We start from the raw sequence: 20,863 nt of genomic DNA, 5'->3' as shown, positions 1-20,863 counted from the left end.
CACCTAGAAAATCAGGTGCCCAATCAACACAGAGTGAGAGAACATCTAAACTCTCCAACCATCTCACCACTTCAGGTGACTGCCATTCCACTCGTTACCCTCAGCACTCAGCAGGGCTACTGCAGTCTCTCCTCAGCGTTTTCCCAGTTTCCTACAGCCCTATCGCTATTTTCTGCAGGCTAGCTATGATGATTTTTCTGAATTTTCCAATTTCAAAGTTAAAAAAAAACTCCTCTATTGTCCAAAGTAAAAACAAACAAACAAACAAAACATTATCTGTCCCAAGACCACTTCTCCAACTTCTGTGTTTCGACTGAGCCAAGAATTAAGGCTTCATGAGGCTCACTGGAATGGTGATTAACGTGGGGCTTGATACACAGGAAGTACAAAACATTTGTTGACCATGATTACAACTGGTATTTGAATAATAGCATTTGGAAGCTGGTATTTCATTTTCCCCCCAAGTGAGAAAACAAGCAACAAAACAAAACCTCACATTCTGAAAGAAAAGGTGTGGGGTTGAAGAAATCAGCCACGGGTTCTCCAGGATGGAGACCCTACCTCTCTACTCTCTGCCTCTAGCATGTTTTCAGGGGCTCAAGCACTTGTTCTGAAATGTAAGTCCTGCCATGGGATTTGATTGAATGCCGTTTCCTATTCAAAGAGAGAGTTAAAATCATTCTGTGTAGAAAGGAAGGGGCATTCTCCCTTTTCTGGTCTTTCTGGGCCAGCACCCATTCTCAGTCTCTTCCTTCTATTCTCTTCCCCACATCCTCGGAGGACTGACTCTAAATGACTACACATCATTTTCCATAGCCCTGCCAATGGATCCAGATTGTCAGTTTTAATCATCATTATAATTCTTGTATGCCAGAGTAGAACTCTTAAAGATGATTTTAAAGTGAGATGGTTAATATTATGTGTCAACTTAACTGAGCCATGGGGTACCCAGAAGTTTGGTAAAGCCCTATTCTGAGTATGATAATATTTTTGGTTGAGATGAAACTCTGAACTGATAGACTGTATACACCAGTTTTCTCTTCTAATTTAACACTGAAGCCAACCTATTAAAGGCTTGAACAGAACAAGAAAGCTGATTGCTCTATCATTGTCTTAATTAAGGGCTATCAGTTTTTCCTATCTTTGTCCCTGGACTGAAATATTGGCTCTCCTGAGTTTCTAGTGTGCTGAGACTTGTCAACTTCCACAACCATGTGGATCAGTTATAATTTGTTTATTTATCTGTCTCTGTTACTTTTTAAAATAAAAGTATATAAGTAGATAGATGGGCAGATACATGACAAGGAAAAGATATATAGATGATAGATAGATGATATAGATGATAGATAGATAATATACACATATATATGCATACATATATATACACACACATACAATAATCCTATTGGTTCTAGTTCTCTGGAAAACCAACACCCAGGGTTTGGGCAATGCATGGCATATGTAACACATGTGCTCTTAACACTCATATTAGACACCATTTTCACTCAGTACCAGCTTCCCTTCTTAATACAATCCTTAGGAAGTTGGACATTAACAGAGCTGGGTTCACTGGTTAGCTCTCTGACTTCTGGCCCAGGACTCTTTTCATTCCCTGGCAGACCACATTTACCTGGTATGTCTTTTCCAGGCACTGCAAACCTTAAAGACTCTGAACATGAAATAGGATGAATGCTTCTCAGGAGATATGTTATATTCCAAGTTCCAGGAACTGATTATTAAATAGTGAGTACTTGCTCACCTACAGGAGAACTATGTGGCAAGAGTAATGCAACTTAATCCACTCATCATGAAAGTGGACAGATTTAAAACTTTTCCAAAACGGGATTCTCTGGGGGTTACATGTAAATTGCTTATTGTACTTTTCAATATCCAGTAATGTTAAAAAAATTGTTTGAAACACTTGCTAAAGCAGCCTTTACTCTACATTATTGTCATAAATACAAGAAGCTACTGTGAGTTTTGCAGAAAGAGATGAACTCCAACTCTGAACACAACAACAAAAAAAGTGGGGACTTCTAGCCAAGGAGTTGATTGATGAGGATCAGTGGATAGAAAATTAGGAAGAGGAAACAAGAGGAGCAAGGGGATTTGAGCTGAGTCACCTTATCAGGATTCTTGCAGAAAACAAGCCAGGGCAATCAGACACAACCTGGGGAAGGTGAAGGATAATGTGCCCAATCCTTTACTCAGGGTGGGGATGCCAGTTAAACCAGCTTATCAGCATGCTTGCTGACACTGAGCAATGCACAGTTGGGCAATATGTTGCTCAGAATTAGCTGTTAACCTGACCAAACTTGGAATCACCAGCAAGAAAGCCCTCTGGGTATATCTCTGTGTGGGGGGGTTATCTTTAGTACTTTAACTGATGTAGGGAGATCCATCCTAGTTGTGGGCAGGAGTTCAGGAATGTGGAAGCCAGCAGAGATGACTGAGTCGTAGTGTGCATTCATTGCTCTCCTTTGACAATGGACATTGTGGAATTTGCTGCCTCAAATTCCTACTGCCTTAGCTTCTCTGCCGTGATGATATCTTAAACTCTGGGCTAAAATAAGCCATTCCATAAGTTGCTTCTTTGGGGTATTTTATTCACAGATGATATGATACTATACATAAGTGACCCCAAAAACTCTATCAAGGAACTCCCACCTTTAGTTAAGTGGTTGGATACAAGATTAACTGAAAAAAAAATCAGTAGTCTTCCTATATAAAATGAGAAAAGGACTAAGAAAGAAATCACAAAATAATACCCTTTACAAAAACCTCAAATAATATGTCTTGGTGTAACTCTAACCAAGATAAATTTTAGCTTTCATGAAGCAAGTGAAAGAGCTATATGACAAGGATGTCAAGTCTTTGAAGGTATTTTATCACAGCACAGCAAAGAAATTAAGATAGACATGGAAATCCAAACTTTGGTGCCTAGGGATTCCTGTGATCTAAATACATTGTGCTCATGCATGAAATTTCCAGAGAATAAATAAATAAACTTGAAAAACACATGGTCTAGTGGGAAGATAATTCAGAGGACCCTGACTAACATTTGGCCAAGGTGAGACTCTGTCAGTAGACATTCCGAAATGTGGCTCAGATCAATGTTGGAATGTTTATTAAAATAACTACCCAACTTAATATTGCTTGTTTATCTAGAATGCCCCACAAAGTTGATTGATTAATAACCCCATGGCTTCTGTGCGGATACTCACCACATCAACTATGCCGATGTTGTTCCAGCCTTGCATTATGGGGAGAAATGATATAAACATGGGAATGGCCCAGCAGCCTCCCAACATCAGTGCAATGCGGACAGGGGTCATCTTGCTTCTGTAAACCAGAGGTTGGCAGCAGATGGCATAATACCTGGAGAGACAGTGAAGGGCGGGCCATGGGCAAGGAGAAATGAGAGGGAGAGGAGAAAGATAATAATAGATCGGGAGAGGAGGAAGAAAGGAGCAAAGAAGGATGGAAAGAAGGAGGAGTATTGAGAAAAGGAGGATTGGAAGGGGAGGAGAGAGTGAAATAGGAAAGAGAAGAGAAAAAGTGAGAATAAATGGAGGAGCAGGTGGTAGAGGAGTAGAGAGAAAGGGAAGAGGGTAAGAGGGGAACAAAGGAAAGAGAAAATGCAATTAAACAATAAAATATTAACACATGACATATATTTCTGTTAATATATAAATATGCTTTAGATTGCATAGGAAGAGGGCATTACCTTGAGTTGGCTCCATGTCCCTCCTCATCTCCCCATGTCTTTTTTTAAAAATATTTATTTATTTATTATGTATACAATATTTTGTCTGTGTCTGCAGACCAGAAGAGGGCACAGACCTCATTACAGATGGTTGTGAGCCACCATGTGGTTGCTGGGAATTGAACTCATGACCTTTGGAAGAGCAGGCAATGCTCTTAACCACTGAGCCATCTCTCCAGCCCCCTCCCCATGTCTTAATCAGCTTGCCCCACAGGAAGGTCTACTCTACCTCAAACACAGATCCACTATCTGAGAACTGAAAACCTCCTCAAGCCCTCCAGGCCCCTATCCACAGGTACCTTTAGCCTCTGTGACTATGATTTGACCTATCTTATACTTGCTCTCTTCCTCTTGATGGTTGTGCTGAAATGTTGTACTTGTATGTCTCCTAAATTGGTGTCCAGTATTATATCTTCTCCCCTTCCCCTACAACAGATTTAGCTGAGAAGGTCAGTGCAAACCCCAAGGGTCTCCTGAATCACACAGCTTTCTGGGAAGCCACCTGGAGTGTACATTTTCACCAGCAAGTCAATGCTACCTTCAGGTAAGTATCCCTTACTATCCCCTTAGAGGTGCATGCACTTCCAGGTTTCCCTGTTAGCATGAGACCAAGTGATGGGCTCAAGACAAGGAGATACAAGTAGAGTTCACATGAGTTGTTTCTGACAGTGACCATTTAATTGTTATTCTAAAGCTAGGAATATAAAGTTGCAAATATGTCACTGTTAATTATTGCCTACTTGTTGAAACTGCCCTCCATCTATTTACCGGGTCTGACCCTTTCTTGGATTCACTGCTCACTCTCTTTTGTGTTTATATTGTGCCTAAGGTTTTAGACATCTTCTGCTTCCACAAATGGTCTCCTCTCTAACTCCCAAACTTGCAATCCTGCATGTATGTCATTCCAGCCTGTTCAAAGGTTTCTGTGCCTTGATTAGCATTGTTCTAGAATAGTATGGGTTGCTGCTACAGAGAAACAAATGGAAGTTTCAAATTCCCTCTAAAATGTAACTGTGAGGGTGATGCTATAGAGCCAGCACACAGTTTTCCAAACACTTGTACAATTCACAGATACAGTCAGTCCTGGAAAATGGATACCTGAAGTACAGCTGTTGGGACAGTTCCATCTTCAGGGGCTACGGTGGGATGCAGGGATGTCCCCTGCACAGACAGCTATGGACACGCGCTCTTGCATAGACTTGGATTGTTGAGAAAGGTGGTAAAAATTCTTCTTCTCTCTCTTTAAAATATTAGCAATAGTAAAGAGGGGGAAATGATTTTATTTTGCTTAATTTTTAAACTAGGTTAGTGAAATCTGAGTGCTAGGTTAGTATATACACATAAAAACGTGTGGTCATGCCTAGATTTACATTGGCTTAAATTTTGTCTCTATCCTACAATAGGCATTATGTAATTTTTATAAACTGGTAGCACAAAGCAAAGTCCATGAAATGTGAGATTCTTAGCTAAAACTCACAACACTGACATAAATACTGAAGATTCTTCCTGGAAGAACCCTCAAAGAAACCACCTTATATATTTTGAATATCTTTCCTCATACCATAAAATCTTCTCTTTCAAGCAAAGAATTAAGAAAAATTAAAAAAGAAGGAAACTTCCCTATCGTTACTTCCTCTACAATATGCCTGGTAGTACCACTAGTGAGAGGTTGCTTGTCACACTGGCAAGTGTTCTGAGATCATTTATAAAGCACATTGGATGCATTAATCATAACAGTTACCATTGATTTTCTTACCAAAGGCCGTATTTATATAATATTTTACAACACTCATAACTAGTGCATGCACACACTCTCGTGTATGTGTTTGTGTGTGTCTGTGTAGGTGCACCTGTGTTCATGTGTCAGCGGAGGCCAGAGGTCAATCTTGGTTGCCATTCATCTGTTCTTTCGGGAAAAGGGTCTTTTGCTGGTGTGGAGCTCTCCAAGTATTCTCAGCTGGTTGCCTAGCAAGCCCTACAGGTCTGCCTGTATCTCCTTCCCCAACCCTGAGATTACAAGCATGTGCCACCACACCTAGCCTTTTCATGCGGATTCTGGGGATTGAACTCAAGTCCTTGTGCTTGCACAGCGTGTCCTTATAGCCACTACGGTATCTTTCCAGCCCCGCATGGGTTTTTAAAATGAGGAAATACACCAATGTATCCAATGAAGAAATAAAAGCAAAAAGGGTGTGAGTGTGTGTGTGTTCTCATGCGTGTGTGTGTGCGTGCTCACACGTATGTATGTATGGGTGTGTGTGCGTGTGTCAGGATCTTGGCCAACACTCTGCATTGGGAAGAGTTGCTGGCACTGGGCTTCGACAGACCACTGAAAAGCCAGCTGGACCATTACTGCTATCACTTCACTCCGATATCTCTCTAGAATCTCCAAGAGATTTCTCGTAACTCCTTTAATACCCACCTTACAAATAAATGAAAAATAAAAAAAATCAGGATTTAAAGAATGTTTCATGCCCTGGTTAGTTTTTTGTTAACTTAACCCAAACTAGCGTCATCTGGGAAGAACTTCAATTGAGAAAAATGCCTCCATTAGATCGCTTGTAAGCACATCTGTGTGCACTTTTGGGATTGATGTTTGATGGGGCGGGGGGGAGGAGAGGCTGCGAGCCTACTATGGGTGATGCCACCCCTAGGCTGGTGGTCCTAGGTGATATAAGAAAACAGACCAAGCAAGTTACAAGGTGTAAAGCCAGTAAACAGGATACCCTTGTGGCTTCTGCTTCAGTTCCTGCATCCATGTGTCTGTCTGTAGTTCCTGCCTTGGTTTCCCTCAGTGGATTCTGACCTGAAATATTTAAGTCAAATACCCTTTCCTCCCTGCACTGCTTTTGGTCATGGGATTTATCACAGCAACAGAGAGAAAACAAAGAAACTCAGAAATGCAAAGTGTTTAAATTCCACTAAAGTGGGGTATGTATCCAGATCTCCTTGAATTACTAGGACCTGAGGATTCTGTAGGCTCTACCAGAGTATGTTATAAAACTAAGAGTATCCTGAAGCTAATAAATTTCTCTCTAAAGATGATTTTCTGTTTCTTCTGATATTAACCCTCTGGCCCAATTAAAATGTTTTATGTTTAAAGGCTTTTCCTTCATGGCTGTCACATGGTCATTAGAAAAGCATTGTTATAACCCGTTGAAGTCACAGTTTAGCAAAAAAAAAAAAAAAAAAAAAAAAAAAAAAAAAAAAAAAAAAATTCTCAGTTGCTTTTAGCCAGGAGTGATTTTGCTTACCAGGTGACTTTTGGCAATCTAGAGACAATTTTCTGTAGTCACAGCCTTGAAGCAGATCCTGTTGGAATCCTGCTGGTTGAGGTATGCCACCAACAATGCACAGGACAGCCTCCAACAGTAACTAAGCATCTGACCTACAATGTCAGTGTGCTGATATTGAAAACCTCTGGTTACAGTGATGTCGTTTTCATCAGTAGTAGGGGCTCCACAGCCCTGATATGTTCCGTATGTGTCATTGTAAGGGTGGGGTGCCATAAATGAGCACAATGCCCTGTTGCCGTCCACCATGTCTACCATAGCTCCCTATGGCCAGGCTTAGCCCACTGCAGCACAGGTACCTGTGCATCCTCAAAGCACAACCTAGGACAAAAGGTAAGAAAGTCTACTTTACTGCATTGTGTGCTTCATGAGGGTAGAAATGTTTCAGAAGTAGCTTTGTAAGCTCCAAGGGTAGAAAAACAATCATTCTACCCAGATGTAAAGCCTATGAATCACAATAGTCAACGTGGAAAGGTATTCTGAGAGGTGCAATAGTGGTACTGACATTCTGGGGTAACCAACCTCCATCCAATTGTACTCAGGGACCCCTCAAACAAGAGAGAAGTCATGTCTGGAACTGTAACAATAACTGACTAGGTGAGATTATGGGACATAGAAAAACCTAGTACTGCCTCTTTCTCACAGCAGTATAGTTTCTAACTGCATTCTAATTACTCAGCCTCTACACAGGTAAGTGTAGCTTCACCCTTCATTAAAGAAGCTTCTTTTTTCAATAGATGGAGACTGGCACAGAAAACCACAACTGCTCAAAATGGAGGGAACAGTTGACCGTGGGTGTCATCCCCAGCAGATATATTTACCACACAGCTCCTGCATCTAAGGCTCAGGGAACATAGCGAAAGAGACAACAGAAAGATGGTATGAGCCAGGGAATCAGGACATCTGTTTCAAGATAATCTCTTCTCAAAAATTAAAAAGACACACAATTGAAGGGGGCAGGAAAAGAAGGAGAGGGTGGATCGGGGAGAGTTTGGGGAAAATAAATTAATATTACAAAAATATGCTGTATGTGATTCTTAAAGAATTGGCAAAAATATACTACTTTTAAAAACAGTTTTTGGATGCTAACCTATAAGAGGTCACAAAACTTGGAACTGTTCATCCAGATCAGTTCTGAAGCATGTTCTTCTAAGAGAACTACATCAAAGGGAAGGGCTTTTGAGTCTCAGGCTGAATGAATGTTGTTTAGCAAACAGAATTGCGGTTCATCTTGGGAGCAGATTAATATACAAAGTCTGCTCTTTAGCCTTTCATAGGACATTTCCTATCAACCAAAAATACTTTAACAAAGTGATTTAATAAATGTTCTAAATGACAAATTAGGTTCCAGATGGGCAGGATTAACTGGAATGTAGCAAAGGTATTCACGAAGTAAGTTCTTATGCAAAAACACTTCAAAGTTTGCTCATAAAACTCTGCTAAAATCCCCTTTGGGAGACAACCTGCAGCTTCTCCAACCACAACCACATGCAAATGTAGGATCTAATTGCTTTTCAGTGTCTCTAGGGACACAGTCTACTTAGTCTTAGCTGACAGCAGTATATTTTAAGCTCCATGCTAATCCCCTTCACCACTCCTGCGACTGGAGAGAACTCTTCCGCCTTGTTCCTAGCACTCCAATCACAGGAAAGGGAGAAGTACTCAGAACAAACAAGGATCCTGAGTTTTCAGAATTAGCAGAGACCCTAGCAGCCAACTTCATGTCTCCTCATAGAAGGGCACTGACTTCCTTTACCTTAACCTCTTACTCCCTCTGGTCTCGGAGCTAGCTATTGACCTCTAAGACCGTTTCCTTATCGGTAATGTGGGATAACCACGCTACACCATCCACTCACTGTGAGAACTGATGAAATAATATTTGAAAACATAGGAAGTTCCCAGCACATACACATACATAAACATGTGTGTATGTGTGAATTTTAAATGGATTCAGTTACATTTTGGAACTTGGGCTCTAAGCTATTTGCCAGACCATATGAAAACACTTGGATCAGCATCTCCTCCTGTAGTAGAGTCTAAGGCACACACTAAACAAGCTGTTCCCTACAGGTAAATGGTGTGAATAATGGGGTTTATCACATATAAGATAATATATATGTATGTAAATATATATGTATATAACTTGTAAGCAACAGTATATATATGCTTACAAGTTCTGGGGACAATATTCTATACTCATACCTAATCACAAGAGGATAAACAGAAATACCATCTCTATATCTATCTATCTATCTATCTATCTATCTATCTATCTATCTATCTATCTATCTATCTATCTCTATCATCTATCTATCTATCTACCTATCTATCTATCATCTACCTATCTATCTATCTATCTATCTATCTATCTATCTATCTATCTGTTTATCTCTATATATCTAAATACTTTTATACTGTCTGGGATTAATTGCTGGGTAGAAGCCTTTCCTCCATGTAGTGGTTCAGATCTCTGAATGTGTCCTTTTCTTCAGATGAGAGATAAGCTCCCCATTTCTGTATCATTTTTGCCATTGCCATGGTGTTTCCTTAACTGCATTGCCATTGCCACTCTCTTCTCTGATACCTCAATTATCTGCAACACATGCTACACACTAATTGAAATGCACTGTGTAGCAAGAACTGGGTCCTGCTTTGTATCCAATGTCTGTAATTGCAAGGCAACACTTTGCATCCTTTGATGTACTAAGTAGAAAGAGTATTAAGGTGTGATGGAAAATTTCACTTTGGGAGAAACAGAAAGATGCCTAAGATATCATTATTAATTGGCAGGTAGAGAGAGGACCTTGGAGCCCAGAGTTAAACTGAAAGACAGGATAAAAACAAAGTACATCACCAGATAAACAAGTTCTTTAAGGGAAAGAAAAGAGCCACACAGGGCTGGGAAAATGGGTAACTCTCCAACAACAAATGGCTCTTTAGGCTTAAGAGTAAAGGCCTTCAGAAGAAAGGAAATAACACAAAGACGTAACAACAATAAAAAAAAACCCAAGGCACATTTCAGAGCACGCTATGTTCAGCCAAGCATGTGTGGGACAGATGCTCTGTATACCTGTAGCAAGAACATACAGTTAATGAGACAGATCTGGTTCTTTTGGCATTCACAATTAGGGAGAGCCTGACAAAAAATAGACCAAGATGAGCTGCCATGCTTATATGTGATGGTTCCTGCAAATGCTAAGGATGTACAAAGGAAATCAAAGGCTAAGATGTGCATCTAGCCCATAGTTAATGAGGAGTCAGGGCTTGGCTTCAACCTAACCTCCTGAAGGACATTGCATGCCGTGGAGGATGGCACAGCCTGACAGCTTTCGGAATTTACTCATATTGCTCTTCAACTACTAGTAATTTTACGCTAACATCCCATTTTCTACCACTATGTTCCCTCGCTGCTCTAAAAGCCCTGTGAGTCAGCCTTTCCTGCCATTTGCCACCTAATCCCAGCATCCAGAAGCGTTCCCATCATCCGTAAGCACTCCAGAAATATGTGATGAAATGCATACAAAAATTCCAGTTCACAACCTCCACCATAAGATCCAAATGTGAAGGCTAGGTATAGTGTGTAGACTTGGCTGCAAAGAGTACATGAAGAGAAAAAATTTTTTGAGCGTGGGAATATGGGTGCTATTTGGCTTACAATTCCACAGCACTGTTCTTTGTAGAAAGAAGTCAGGACAGGAACTCAAACAGGGCAGAAACCTGGAGGTAGGAACTGATGCAGAGGCCATGGAGGGGACCTGCTTACTGGTTTGTTTTTCATGGCCATGCTCAGTTTGCTTTCTTATAGAACCCCGGACCACCAGTCTAGGGATGGGACCACCCACAATGAGCTGGGCTCTCCCACATAAATCACTAATTAAGAAAATGCAAAAAGAAGAAACTCTTATTCACGTTCCTTGAAAAAATCCCTCCGTTATATTGGGAAAACAAATGGAACTGGGTGACACGCATTCCCAATGACTGACACATTTGATTTATACATTGCACAATTTTAGTTATGCTCCAGGGACACCATTAAGCGACATAGAGAACTTATCTCTTGCACGAAATTAAATATGCAGCCCCAGAGTCAGGAGAACATGTTTTACAAGGAAATAAATTTGTTTCAAAGAAAACCTGGGACTCGAGAACTGGGGAGGGTTTTGCAGATAGAATGTGTCAAGTTTCTGGATGGCAGAAGGAAGTTGATTATGAAGAACAAAGAGCCATCCTTACACGCAATGTCCTTTTCAATAAAGTAAAGTAGACTTTTAGATGTAATTGCATTTAAGGCCAAATACAGGATAAATTGCAAACATGTTAAAAACAAAACAAAAAACAGAGGTAGAACAGCGAAGTCTAAGAAAGTGTGGCTTAAGAACCCAGAGGAAGAATGAAGACGTAATTAGTCAATACAGAAGGAACCAGCGGATGACACTTTCCCACTGATGGCCACTACTCTGAAAGCTCCCATTAAGCCTTCAGCTAGCCTGAGAGAAGTTGGAATCTGATCTCCACACTGTGTCCCAGTTCCTGGGGAACTCCCAAGCTTTGCTACCACATGCTTTTAGTGAAGATGACGGCCGTGGAGCTTCACCTTTGCCCAGGCAAAACCATGTGTCATCCCCATGCCACGGTGAGCAGGTGCTGGGGACTGTGTGGTTCCAACATTTAGACACAGCATGTAGATCTCTTTTCCTGTGGATTTCTGTGATTTAGACATATGGGTGTCAATGCTCCTGCCCCCAGGAAGAACCCGCCTTGAGAATAAATTCAACAAGAGTTCGGAGCTGAGAGATGGAAAAAGAACAAGAAATAGGCACAAATAGAGACACAGGTCTAGAAAATAGGAAAACTGCAGACGGACACCAAGAATGTCTGTACTCCAACTTTTTATTGGATTATTTGTTCTTTTGATAAAAATTTAGAAACAACCTTCCTCAAGACCCAGTAATACCACGTTTGAGTATATATCCAAAGGATGTTCAATCATACCACAAGGACACGTGCTCAATTATGTTCATAGTAGCATTGTTTGTCATAGCCAGAACCTGGAAACAACCTAAATGACCCTCGACCAAAGAATGGATAAGGAAAATGTGGTTTATTTACATAATGGAGTACTCACAGCAGAAAAAAAAATGACATCTTGAACTTTGCAGGCAAATGGATGGAGCTAGAAAACATCATTTTGAGGGAGGTAACCCAGACACAGAAAGGCAATTATCACATGTACTCATAAGTGGCTTTTAAGCATAAAGCAAAGAAAACCAGCCCACAAATCACAATCCCAGAGAACATAGACAACAATGAGGACCCTAAGAGAGACATACATGGTTCTAATCTACATTAGAAGTAGAAAAAGACAAGATCTCCTGAGTAAATTGGAAGCATGGAAACCTTGGAAGAGGGTTGAAGGGGAGGGGAGAGGCAGGGAGAGGAGTAGAGAAAAATATAGAGCTCAATAAAGATCAATAAAAATAAAAAATAACAGTTACACCTCTCAGCACATACGATCTGCCAGAAGTTTCAATAGTTTCATTGTGTTTCACTTTCAAAAGCAGCATATTTGTATAGCTTCTTGGTTGTTTTCATTCACCATGGAACCTCAGGCAATACAGTGTTTAGCCTTCCTCCTACTATACTGAATATAGCAATTATAGTTTTGAAATTATTTTAACTTTTCAGTAATATGTCATTTGTCAAAGTACCAAAGAAGGACAAGAATTTTAGGCATGGAAATGGGTCTTTTAATATTATGGGAGTCATATATTTTTACTGGACCCAGGAGGCAACAATCTAGGCAACAATAATAAAAGTGAGACGCCTTTCTCTAACCGTGCCACCCTTTCCTAGAACACTCACAGCAGCTGAGGTGGGAGGGCTGTGCGTCTTGTCAGGGCTCACCCAGACGAAAAGAGCATCATACCCCACCCCTTCTCTTTTACCAGGAGGGACAGTGGGAAAAGCAGAAGCTATATGATAAATAAAACCATGCCGTTAATGGCAAGGTGTTGTCTGTAACGTTCAGGATGGGTCCTCTGGCTCAGAGAGGGCATCACCTGGGATAGGATCATGCTGGAGATAAGGAAAAGCAAAATGAGACAAATGCTGTCTAGTCCCATCTTCCTTGTGGTGTTCAAGTTTCTGATGTCTACTAAGGGGAGAAAATGAAAATTTGCCACATACCTAAATAAATATTTATATGTAGCTACTGTTTAATTGCCAAAATTGCCATTAAATGCAAATTCCACAGATTCAAACATCCTCCTGGCCTTGTTCATAATGCACAGCTTCCTCCAACATGGGAGAGAAAAAAAAGGACTTTGTGGGAGAAATTACAGAACTGCATTTAATAAAAAATGCAAAGAGTTCTACAAGGAACGCGTCTGAGGAGAATAGAGATGACTTCTGCAGCAGGGGTATATGACTAAGCTAAACCTGAAAGTCACACAGAGGGCAAAGGAGCTTTCCAGGGACAGAGAGGAGCCAATGCCTGGAAAGCAACAGAAGAAAGAAGAGATCAAGGTAGTCAGAGGGGAGAGACAGGGCTAGGGAAGGGTCTGAAGGGAAACTTGCTATAGAGACAGAAAATAGTTAAAACTGTCTATACTCATCAATCATTGCCACTCTCAGACTTCATCAGAAAAGTTTCTTTGTGCAGTGGATGGTGATTAACACACAAACTCATAATTGGTCTATGTGCAGAGACTAAGTGTCAGTGGGGTGGTCAGCCACAAATGAAACATCTAGATTGCTCACACACACACACACACACACAGAGAGAGAGAGAGAGAGAGAGAGAGAGAGAGAGAGAGAGAGAGAGAGAGAGAGAGAGAAACACAAGGGCTCAGACACTGAAGCAAAGAGGAAGCAGAGAGCTCAGAAGAACCAGAGATTAGAGAAAACTGGAGAAAAGTGGTGTCTTTGGAACATGACAGGACCCCTGTATTGCTGAACTCAAATTAGCTTTGTCTGCCTGCATAGGACATGCACAATACCAAGCCAATTCTAGCACTGAGGGAGAAGAAGGTGAGCCTTCACACTTACTTGAGGAGCTATGGACAGTTGATATCTTCTCAGGTAGGGGAGTCAGTTTGCTCTAAGGGCAAGGCTCCTTGTAGAGCGACTTTGCTCCAGGGCTTGGCCCCACACTTAGAGGTAACTGAGCAGCACAATTGGAGGTGATTGGCTATTTTAAAGAGGGGCATAAGTTTGGGAGGTAGGGTAGAACTAGGAGGAGTTTGGGGGAAGAGTTGGGTGAATAAAACAAAATGTATTATATGAAATTCTTAAAGATTTGATGAAAATATTTTTCACAGGGGGATAGTAAGATGCAGGTGCAATAAAGGGGAAAATAGAAAAAATCAGGGAAAATTTTAATTGTAGAGTGGGGAGGGAGAAATAATGCAAAAATATTTGAAAAAGCTACAGGGAAATATCATTTTATGCTTACTTAAAATCACGTGTAATACAGGGTAAGTTCATTTAAGTGAATAATTTGTAGTAATAATGTTCTCCCCAAGAGCTATAGATAGCTAACAAACCCAAGTGCTGGGCATGGGAAACATAACATAACACAGGTTATGGCCCCCTTGATTTCCTCCAGGAACTTGAAGGTAAAACCCTGTTGCTGAAAACGCTGCACACTTGAAACACAGGGATCAACGTGGATACGACACAGATGTTTCCTACGCATCTGTCAAGGCAGAACAGCACTCCTACCCAACTGTAAAGCCTACATGTCACCACAAAGGCCAAAGGTCCAACAGTGACACATCTCAGGAGTAAACAACAGCCATCTAATTGGACCTACAGCCCACTCAATGAGAGAGAATCCATGCTGGTATTGTAAACCTACTCAATTATGCATGGCTGGTCGAGTATTGGACTCTAAAAGAGAACCTACTACCGCTACCTTCCTAAAGCCTGCAAAATCCCTAACCGCATTCTAAATACCTACCCTTATATCCACAGATAAACGGAGATATCCCTTCATCAGAGAAGCTTCATTTTGTAGCAGATGGGAACAATTAATAAATCAACAATTGATTAAGATGTAACTGGTCACTGGAATGTAACCCCAATTAGTATATGTAAAATGTAACCTCTACACTTAAGGCTTGGGAAACATTGTAGAAGAAGAGATGGAGAGACTGTAAAAGCCGGACAACCAGGACATCTGCCCCAAGATAGTGCTTTTTATATAGGACAAGGAAGCTACTACACTTTATGAAATCTCAGTCTCATTGACTGAAGAAGACCTGCATTAATGACAGCACCAATCGTCAGGCCAACACAGATGGAGACATCTCAGGGCTCCACCCTCAGAAGAAGAGTTGCAGGCAGGCAGTGACTGCCAAGAGAAGGGGAATCTGTCTTCTCCAGAGATGTGGTGATCCAATGCCAAGTCTTCAGCCTTAAACACATACACATGTGAGTGACACTAATGGACTCAGCAGGGTGGGGGGAGGTGGCAGCAGGACATCGAGGGTCTAGGGAGACGGTGGAGCAGAAACACCATAGATCCAATACTTACGTATGAAATTTTAAATAAATTAAATCAAATTCAAAATGAATTGAGTTAAACTTTAAGATTCTCTACATCAAGAAATGTGGTCATATCTCAAAGCGAGTCACTGTTGAAAGGTTCCAGACAAGCAGTAATGCTTAGAGTTGCTGTCTGGAAGGCTGGCATTTGTTTGCTCTTGTGAGAGTAGACGATAAACTGATGCGAGGAGAACAAACAGAGGATGCTCTGGTGTTGTGAGGGAAGTCAAACCTTGCTAAGACAGACGATGATTAGCTCGGTAGCACCTGCCACTCATGGCAGTACTGAGTCACAGTGGACAATGTGCCCCCTCAGGCAGCCTAGCTCGTTTGTTCCTCGCTGCAGTCAGTCCTGCAACATCAGTTCTTTAGCCTCCTTTTTTTGAGACAAAGAAAACTGAGACTCAGAAAGGCTTATTAACTCACGGCCAATCTCAGAGGCAAAATCCGACAGAGCTGAAATTTAAAGTTAAATCCCTCAAATTTGAAAACAGATGGCTTTTAATGTCCAATTCTTAACTGCTTCCCTACAATGTGAGCCTTCGTGAAGAAATGTTCATGAGGGAGTATGAGCTTAAATCTACAAATCCGAAGCCAAACCCCATGGGAGACCTTCGGCTGTCTGCTCTCTCAGCAGAAAGATGAATTTTCTCCCCCTTTTTTTATTGCCTGCATGGCTCATTTTCTTCTGGCTTTTGCCAAAATCTCACTGATTTCCAGCTCCCTTTTATCCCCAGCCTTGCTTTTTTTTTCTCGAAGTTTCTATATTACGTCAAGTCTCACAGATCATTATAGCAATGAAGATATACAGGCTAACCTCTAGGATTTCCCTGCACTTTCTCCTTCCTCATATTTTCTTTTCTGTAATATGAAATTTCATGTAGTAGAAAAATGTCTTTGAAATGCTCTTCAGACACTGGTGTCCAGTTATAAACAAGCTAAGACACAGAAAGTTCTAATTAGGACTCATGGTAGGTCTTGTTGTTGGCACCTGTCTATGCAGTGGAATCTCAATATACCTGCACAGAACCTAGGCAATTCGACTTTGTGCTCTTGTCAGAAGAACAGAGAAAGTGATTTAAACAGAGCCAGGCAGGTGGTGGCGGCACATGCCTTAAATCCCAGCACTTGGGAGGTAGAGGCAGGTGGATCTCTGTGAGTTCAAGGCCAGCCTGCTCTACACAGCAAGTTCCAGAACAGCCAGGGCTGTTACACAGAAAAACCCTGTCTTGAAAAACAAACAAACAAAAAGAAGAAGAGGGGGAGGAGGAGGAGACGGAGGAGGCTAACGCTGTCACACCTGCCTTCCAATCGGTGCTCTCATAGGTGAAGCTATTGTTACCACGGCACATTGCAGCTCTTAAGGACCTGCCCCCGGTGAGTAATTTTCTAAGAAGCCATTACGTTACTCTTTAAAGATGAATATTTTAGACATATAACATTATCTAACTTTTGCGGACTATTTTTCTAAGTTCTCGCTTAAGAAACGCATCTTTCCCAAGCCAGGGAAATAGGTCCCGGGGCAGCTGGAGAGAAAGTAAGATGCTGTCCCTGACAATCTAAGCTCATGAAACTTTTGCCTCACTTTTTCTTCTGTTCTGGCCCCTACGCCACATACATTCTCAGAGTTGTCTGACTTTTAAAGAATATTCTTTCATTTGCTAGTCCATGAGAATGAACAGAAATCGGAGAATGGAAAGGGCTGATAACCTTACATTCCCAACAAATGGGGCAAAGGTTGGAATTATTAGGCAACCTAAAGTAAAAACAGTGCTGCCGGAGTATTTTCTGCTCCTTCAGCCAATAGCCGCTGAAATACCTGCCCACTGGGGCGTGGTCTATTTCTCTTTTAAAAAGAGAGGCAAGCCTCGGCTAGCTCTCTTGGCTCCCGTGCTTGGTTCCCGCTCTTGCTCCAGCGATTAGATTCCTTTCCTGACGATTGGTGTTTTGTAAGTTTTACCTCTAAAATAAATACCCCTTTAAATCCAAACTGGCGTGAGATTGTTTCGCGTTTTAAACAGAACAAAACAAACGAATAAAAGCCCACAGTTAACATTGGGATAGATATAATAAGCTGAATTTCGAATACAGTAATTAGTAGAAATTTTATTATCAACTTTTACTTTCTAGGGAAAAAAAATCCCCATGGCCACAGGCACTTTCCTAGACTTTAGTTATCATGTGGGCATATTTTAGGAGACAGTCATGCTCCAATACGGTGACATCACTCTGAACTGGCCCATACCCTCCTGGGCAGAGACACTTAAATCTTACTACCTATCTCCCTTAGCATTTCATTCCTGTCAATAATATAAAGCTAGAAGTAAACATGGATAAGGATACCTATCTACAAGCAATTGCCCGACTATGCAACCTTTGTATCTGCAACATCCCTAAGAGTGCCTGACTGGGAAGAAGTCCTCCACAAGGACTGCCCTGGTGCAGGAATCGCAGACCTTCCACCTCTGTCTCTGGAACTAATTTCGTGAGATGGGACAGGAAAGAAAGACACTGGGTAGTATCTGCTAGGTCACTATTGTCAGCTGGGTTCCATTCTGCATATTGTTCTCTCTTACCTATCCAGTGAAATGCAGCATAGGTGAAAAATCGATGCTGTGGTGAGCAGGACATCCAGAGAGGTCCGGACCAGGCAAAACATCTCCCCGTAAATCCAGACGTCTTGGACCAGCTCAATGGCACCAAAAGGCATCACCAGCACCGAAACCAGCAGATCGGCAAAGGCAAGAGACACAATGAAATAATTGGTTTTTATTTTCCTGTGAGTGAAAAGAGTATGAGCAAGGGGGCAGAGGGAGGATTTGGAGAAGAAAGTGGGAAGAAAGAGCAAGAGAAGAGTTGGGGGAAATGGAGGGAAGGAAAGAAGGGAGGTAGACAAGGAAAGAAAAGTCACACATTAAACATAATTCCCAAGGCTCAGTTTTCCCTTCTGCACCACGGCCAAAAAGACACTCTGTGGTCCAGCCTCTTCTGACTTCTCTAGACCCATTTCAAGCCCAAAGACCCCTTCCCCTTTCTTTTCTGGCTTGACCGGAGGCCACCAGTGTATTGCGAAGGGTTCTGAGGCTCCACACAATCGAACTCTTTCCCACCCACTCTCCCGGTCACTGTCCACCCTGGCTCTGGCCCTGGCTGAGGCGCTCCCACAGAGCCCTCTCAAGATGCTGCTCTTACAGACAGTGTCAAGTGTACTACTTGCAGCTAATAGGGTACCCTCTTGTGTACCCCCTTCATGTGTGACCCCAGCCAAAACTCTGCATTGCCCCTTTCTCCCCCTCTTCACTGGTTTAGGGCAGGTCCTGCTTAGAAAGGAGCCACCTTTAGTTCATCTCTTCCTTCACGGCCCAATGCTCCTTATACCAGGCCACACACTAGAAATATTTGGTGGATTTTAGCAAATATCAGTGCCCAGGGTTCAGTCTAGGATCAATTAGACAAAAAGTCTTGTGCATAACATCTTCCTCCACTGATGAGGACTACATAAGATACAGGATGGCTGTTTGACTTTTAACGGTGAATTACTTTTTTTAAACATAAATATTTCCACAATATTGCACAGGACATACCAATATCATACAGTAGTATTTTGAAAAATATCTCAGGTGATTATAAATGTAACCACAGTTGACACTGATAATGTACAAAATGTGATAGATACAGTGTTTATTCCCCAGATCAATCATTAGTTATTCACTCTGCTCCGAATCATTGATAGCAGAAGGGTGTATTCATATATATATTGACCACAGCTATTTAAACAAACGCAACACAGCATAGATAAACAGACAGGATGGAATTAGCTCAGGGTGGTCCTATGGTTATGTTAGTGTTGGGGTTGTAGGATTATGTATGATCCCTTTTCTGTCTTTCAAAACCTGTTCTCATGAACGTGACAAATTAAAATGGAAATCGTTCAGAGCCAGTTTTCCAGGGTGATCCCTCTGACACCCGTGTTTCCAAAGAGGTTCCCTTGTAGTGCTCACCTGAGCTGCCTGTCCCTGCACACAGCCACCATCACCAGCAGGTTGCCCAGGATGGCCATCAGGATAACCACCGAGAGGAATGTTAGCAGCACAACCTTCTCCACGGACCCGAAACCCTCGTTGGAACTGTAGGGCATATGGAAACAAAACGCAAAGATGTAAGGGAGCTTCAAAGACATCAGAAAGGAATTAATTTGCTTCCATTCAATCTCCAGGAAGTTCAATCAGCAGTAATAACAGCTAAACTTGCCAAAGTCCTGTTGGGCTTTCCCGGATGACTGGAGAATATGAGCAGAGGTCTGAGGAGGGGGATCTCTAGCCTTGACTGCATGGTGCTATTTTGTTTTGTTCTTTCCTTCGGAGATTCACCTTGTATAGTACTCAGGTATTCACTTGGTCGATTTGTTTTGCACACCTGTCTCAACTACAGTGCAAGCACCAGAACACAAAGACCCCAGTTGCTTTACTCACTGATGTGTGTTCAATGCATCATCCTCACTTCTCAGATGGAGGAGATGATGGTTGATCGATGAAAGGTAGGAACTGAAACCAAGGGCTGCATGAATGCAAGAGTAGCAAGGGCTACTCTTTTCTGAGTTTCAGTGAGGCTTGAGTAAAAGCTGTGGTTTAGAGGTGGGGTATCTGGGAAGGGACAGCCATACTCGAAAGGTGTTCTTGTGATAATTGACAAATGACCTCAGGTTCTGGGAAGCATATTGGACAAGAAGCTCAATGTCATCTTCTACTTCATGACTGTGTTGCTTTGCTGTCACCTTATGTCATGCTGATACCTCCAATTCGTGTTCTTGCCAATTTCAGCACCGGATTAGACCCTACAAATTCTCTCCTACAAGCATAAGCTCAGAATTTTGTTTTATTAACTTGAAGTGAGTGCTTCTTCTCAATGAAAGCAAAATATTTTCTAGTTGCTCAGAAACTGTAAGAAACAATCATGTTCCTAATGTCACAAAAAGCTCTTTTTAAGAAGTTTGAGCCGGACAGTGGTGGCACACAACTTTAATGCCAGCACTCAGGAGGAAGAGGCAAGTGGAGCTCTGTGACTTCAAGGCCAGCCTGGTATACAGAATGAGTTCCAGGACAGTCAAGGCTACAGAAAGAAACACTGTCTCAAAAAACAAACAAACAAACAAAAAGTTCAAAAATGATTTTAAAACCGCTGGGCACAAACCATCCAAGTAAGCACTGGATGGAAGAAAGTTGTTGGAATAGTTGAGTGTCTGGCTTGGGAGAGGACA

The 20,863-nt window shown here is 41.7% G+C and overlaps 1 protein-coding gene across 1 annotated transcript in view; it reads right to left on the bottom strand.

The window, feature by feature from the left end:
* Htr4 (5-hydroxytryptamine receptor 4) overlaps window positions 1-19,938 on the bottom strand; it is a 52,353-nt gene extending 32,415 nt beyond the window's left edge. Inside the window, exons 1-4 of the mRNA XM_042055170.1 lie at window positions 19,858-19,938; window positions 19,608-19,774; window positions 18,183-18,383; window positions 3,225-3,378 (exon numbers count right to left, since the gene is read on the bottom strand). Of these exons, the coding sequence (XP_041911104.1) occupies window positions 3,225-3,378; window positions 18,183-18,383; window positions 19,608-19,774; window positions 19,858-19,938 (603 nt within the window). The remainder of the gene's footprint in view (window positions 1-3,224; window positions 3,379-18,182; window positions 18,384-19,607; window positions 19,775-19,857) is intronic.
* Window positions 19,939-20,863: the final 925 nt, after the last annotated feature.

The sequence above is a fragment of the Arvicola amphibius genome, chromosome 5 (genome assembly GCF_903992535.2).
Source record: "Arvicola amphibius chromosome 5, mArvAmp1.2, whole genome shotgun sequence".
Taxonomy (NCBI): domain Eukaryota; kingdom Metazoa; phylum Chordata; class Mammalia; order Rodentia; family Cricetidae; genus Arvicola; species Arvicola amphibius.
This window is presented reverse-complemented; position numbering and strand designations above follow the sequence as displayed.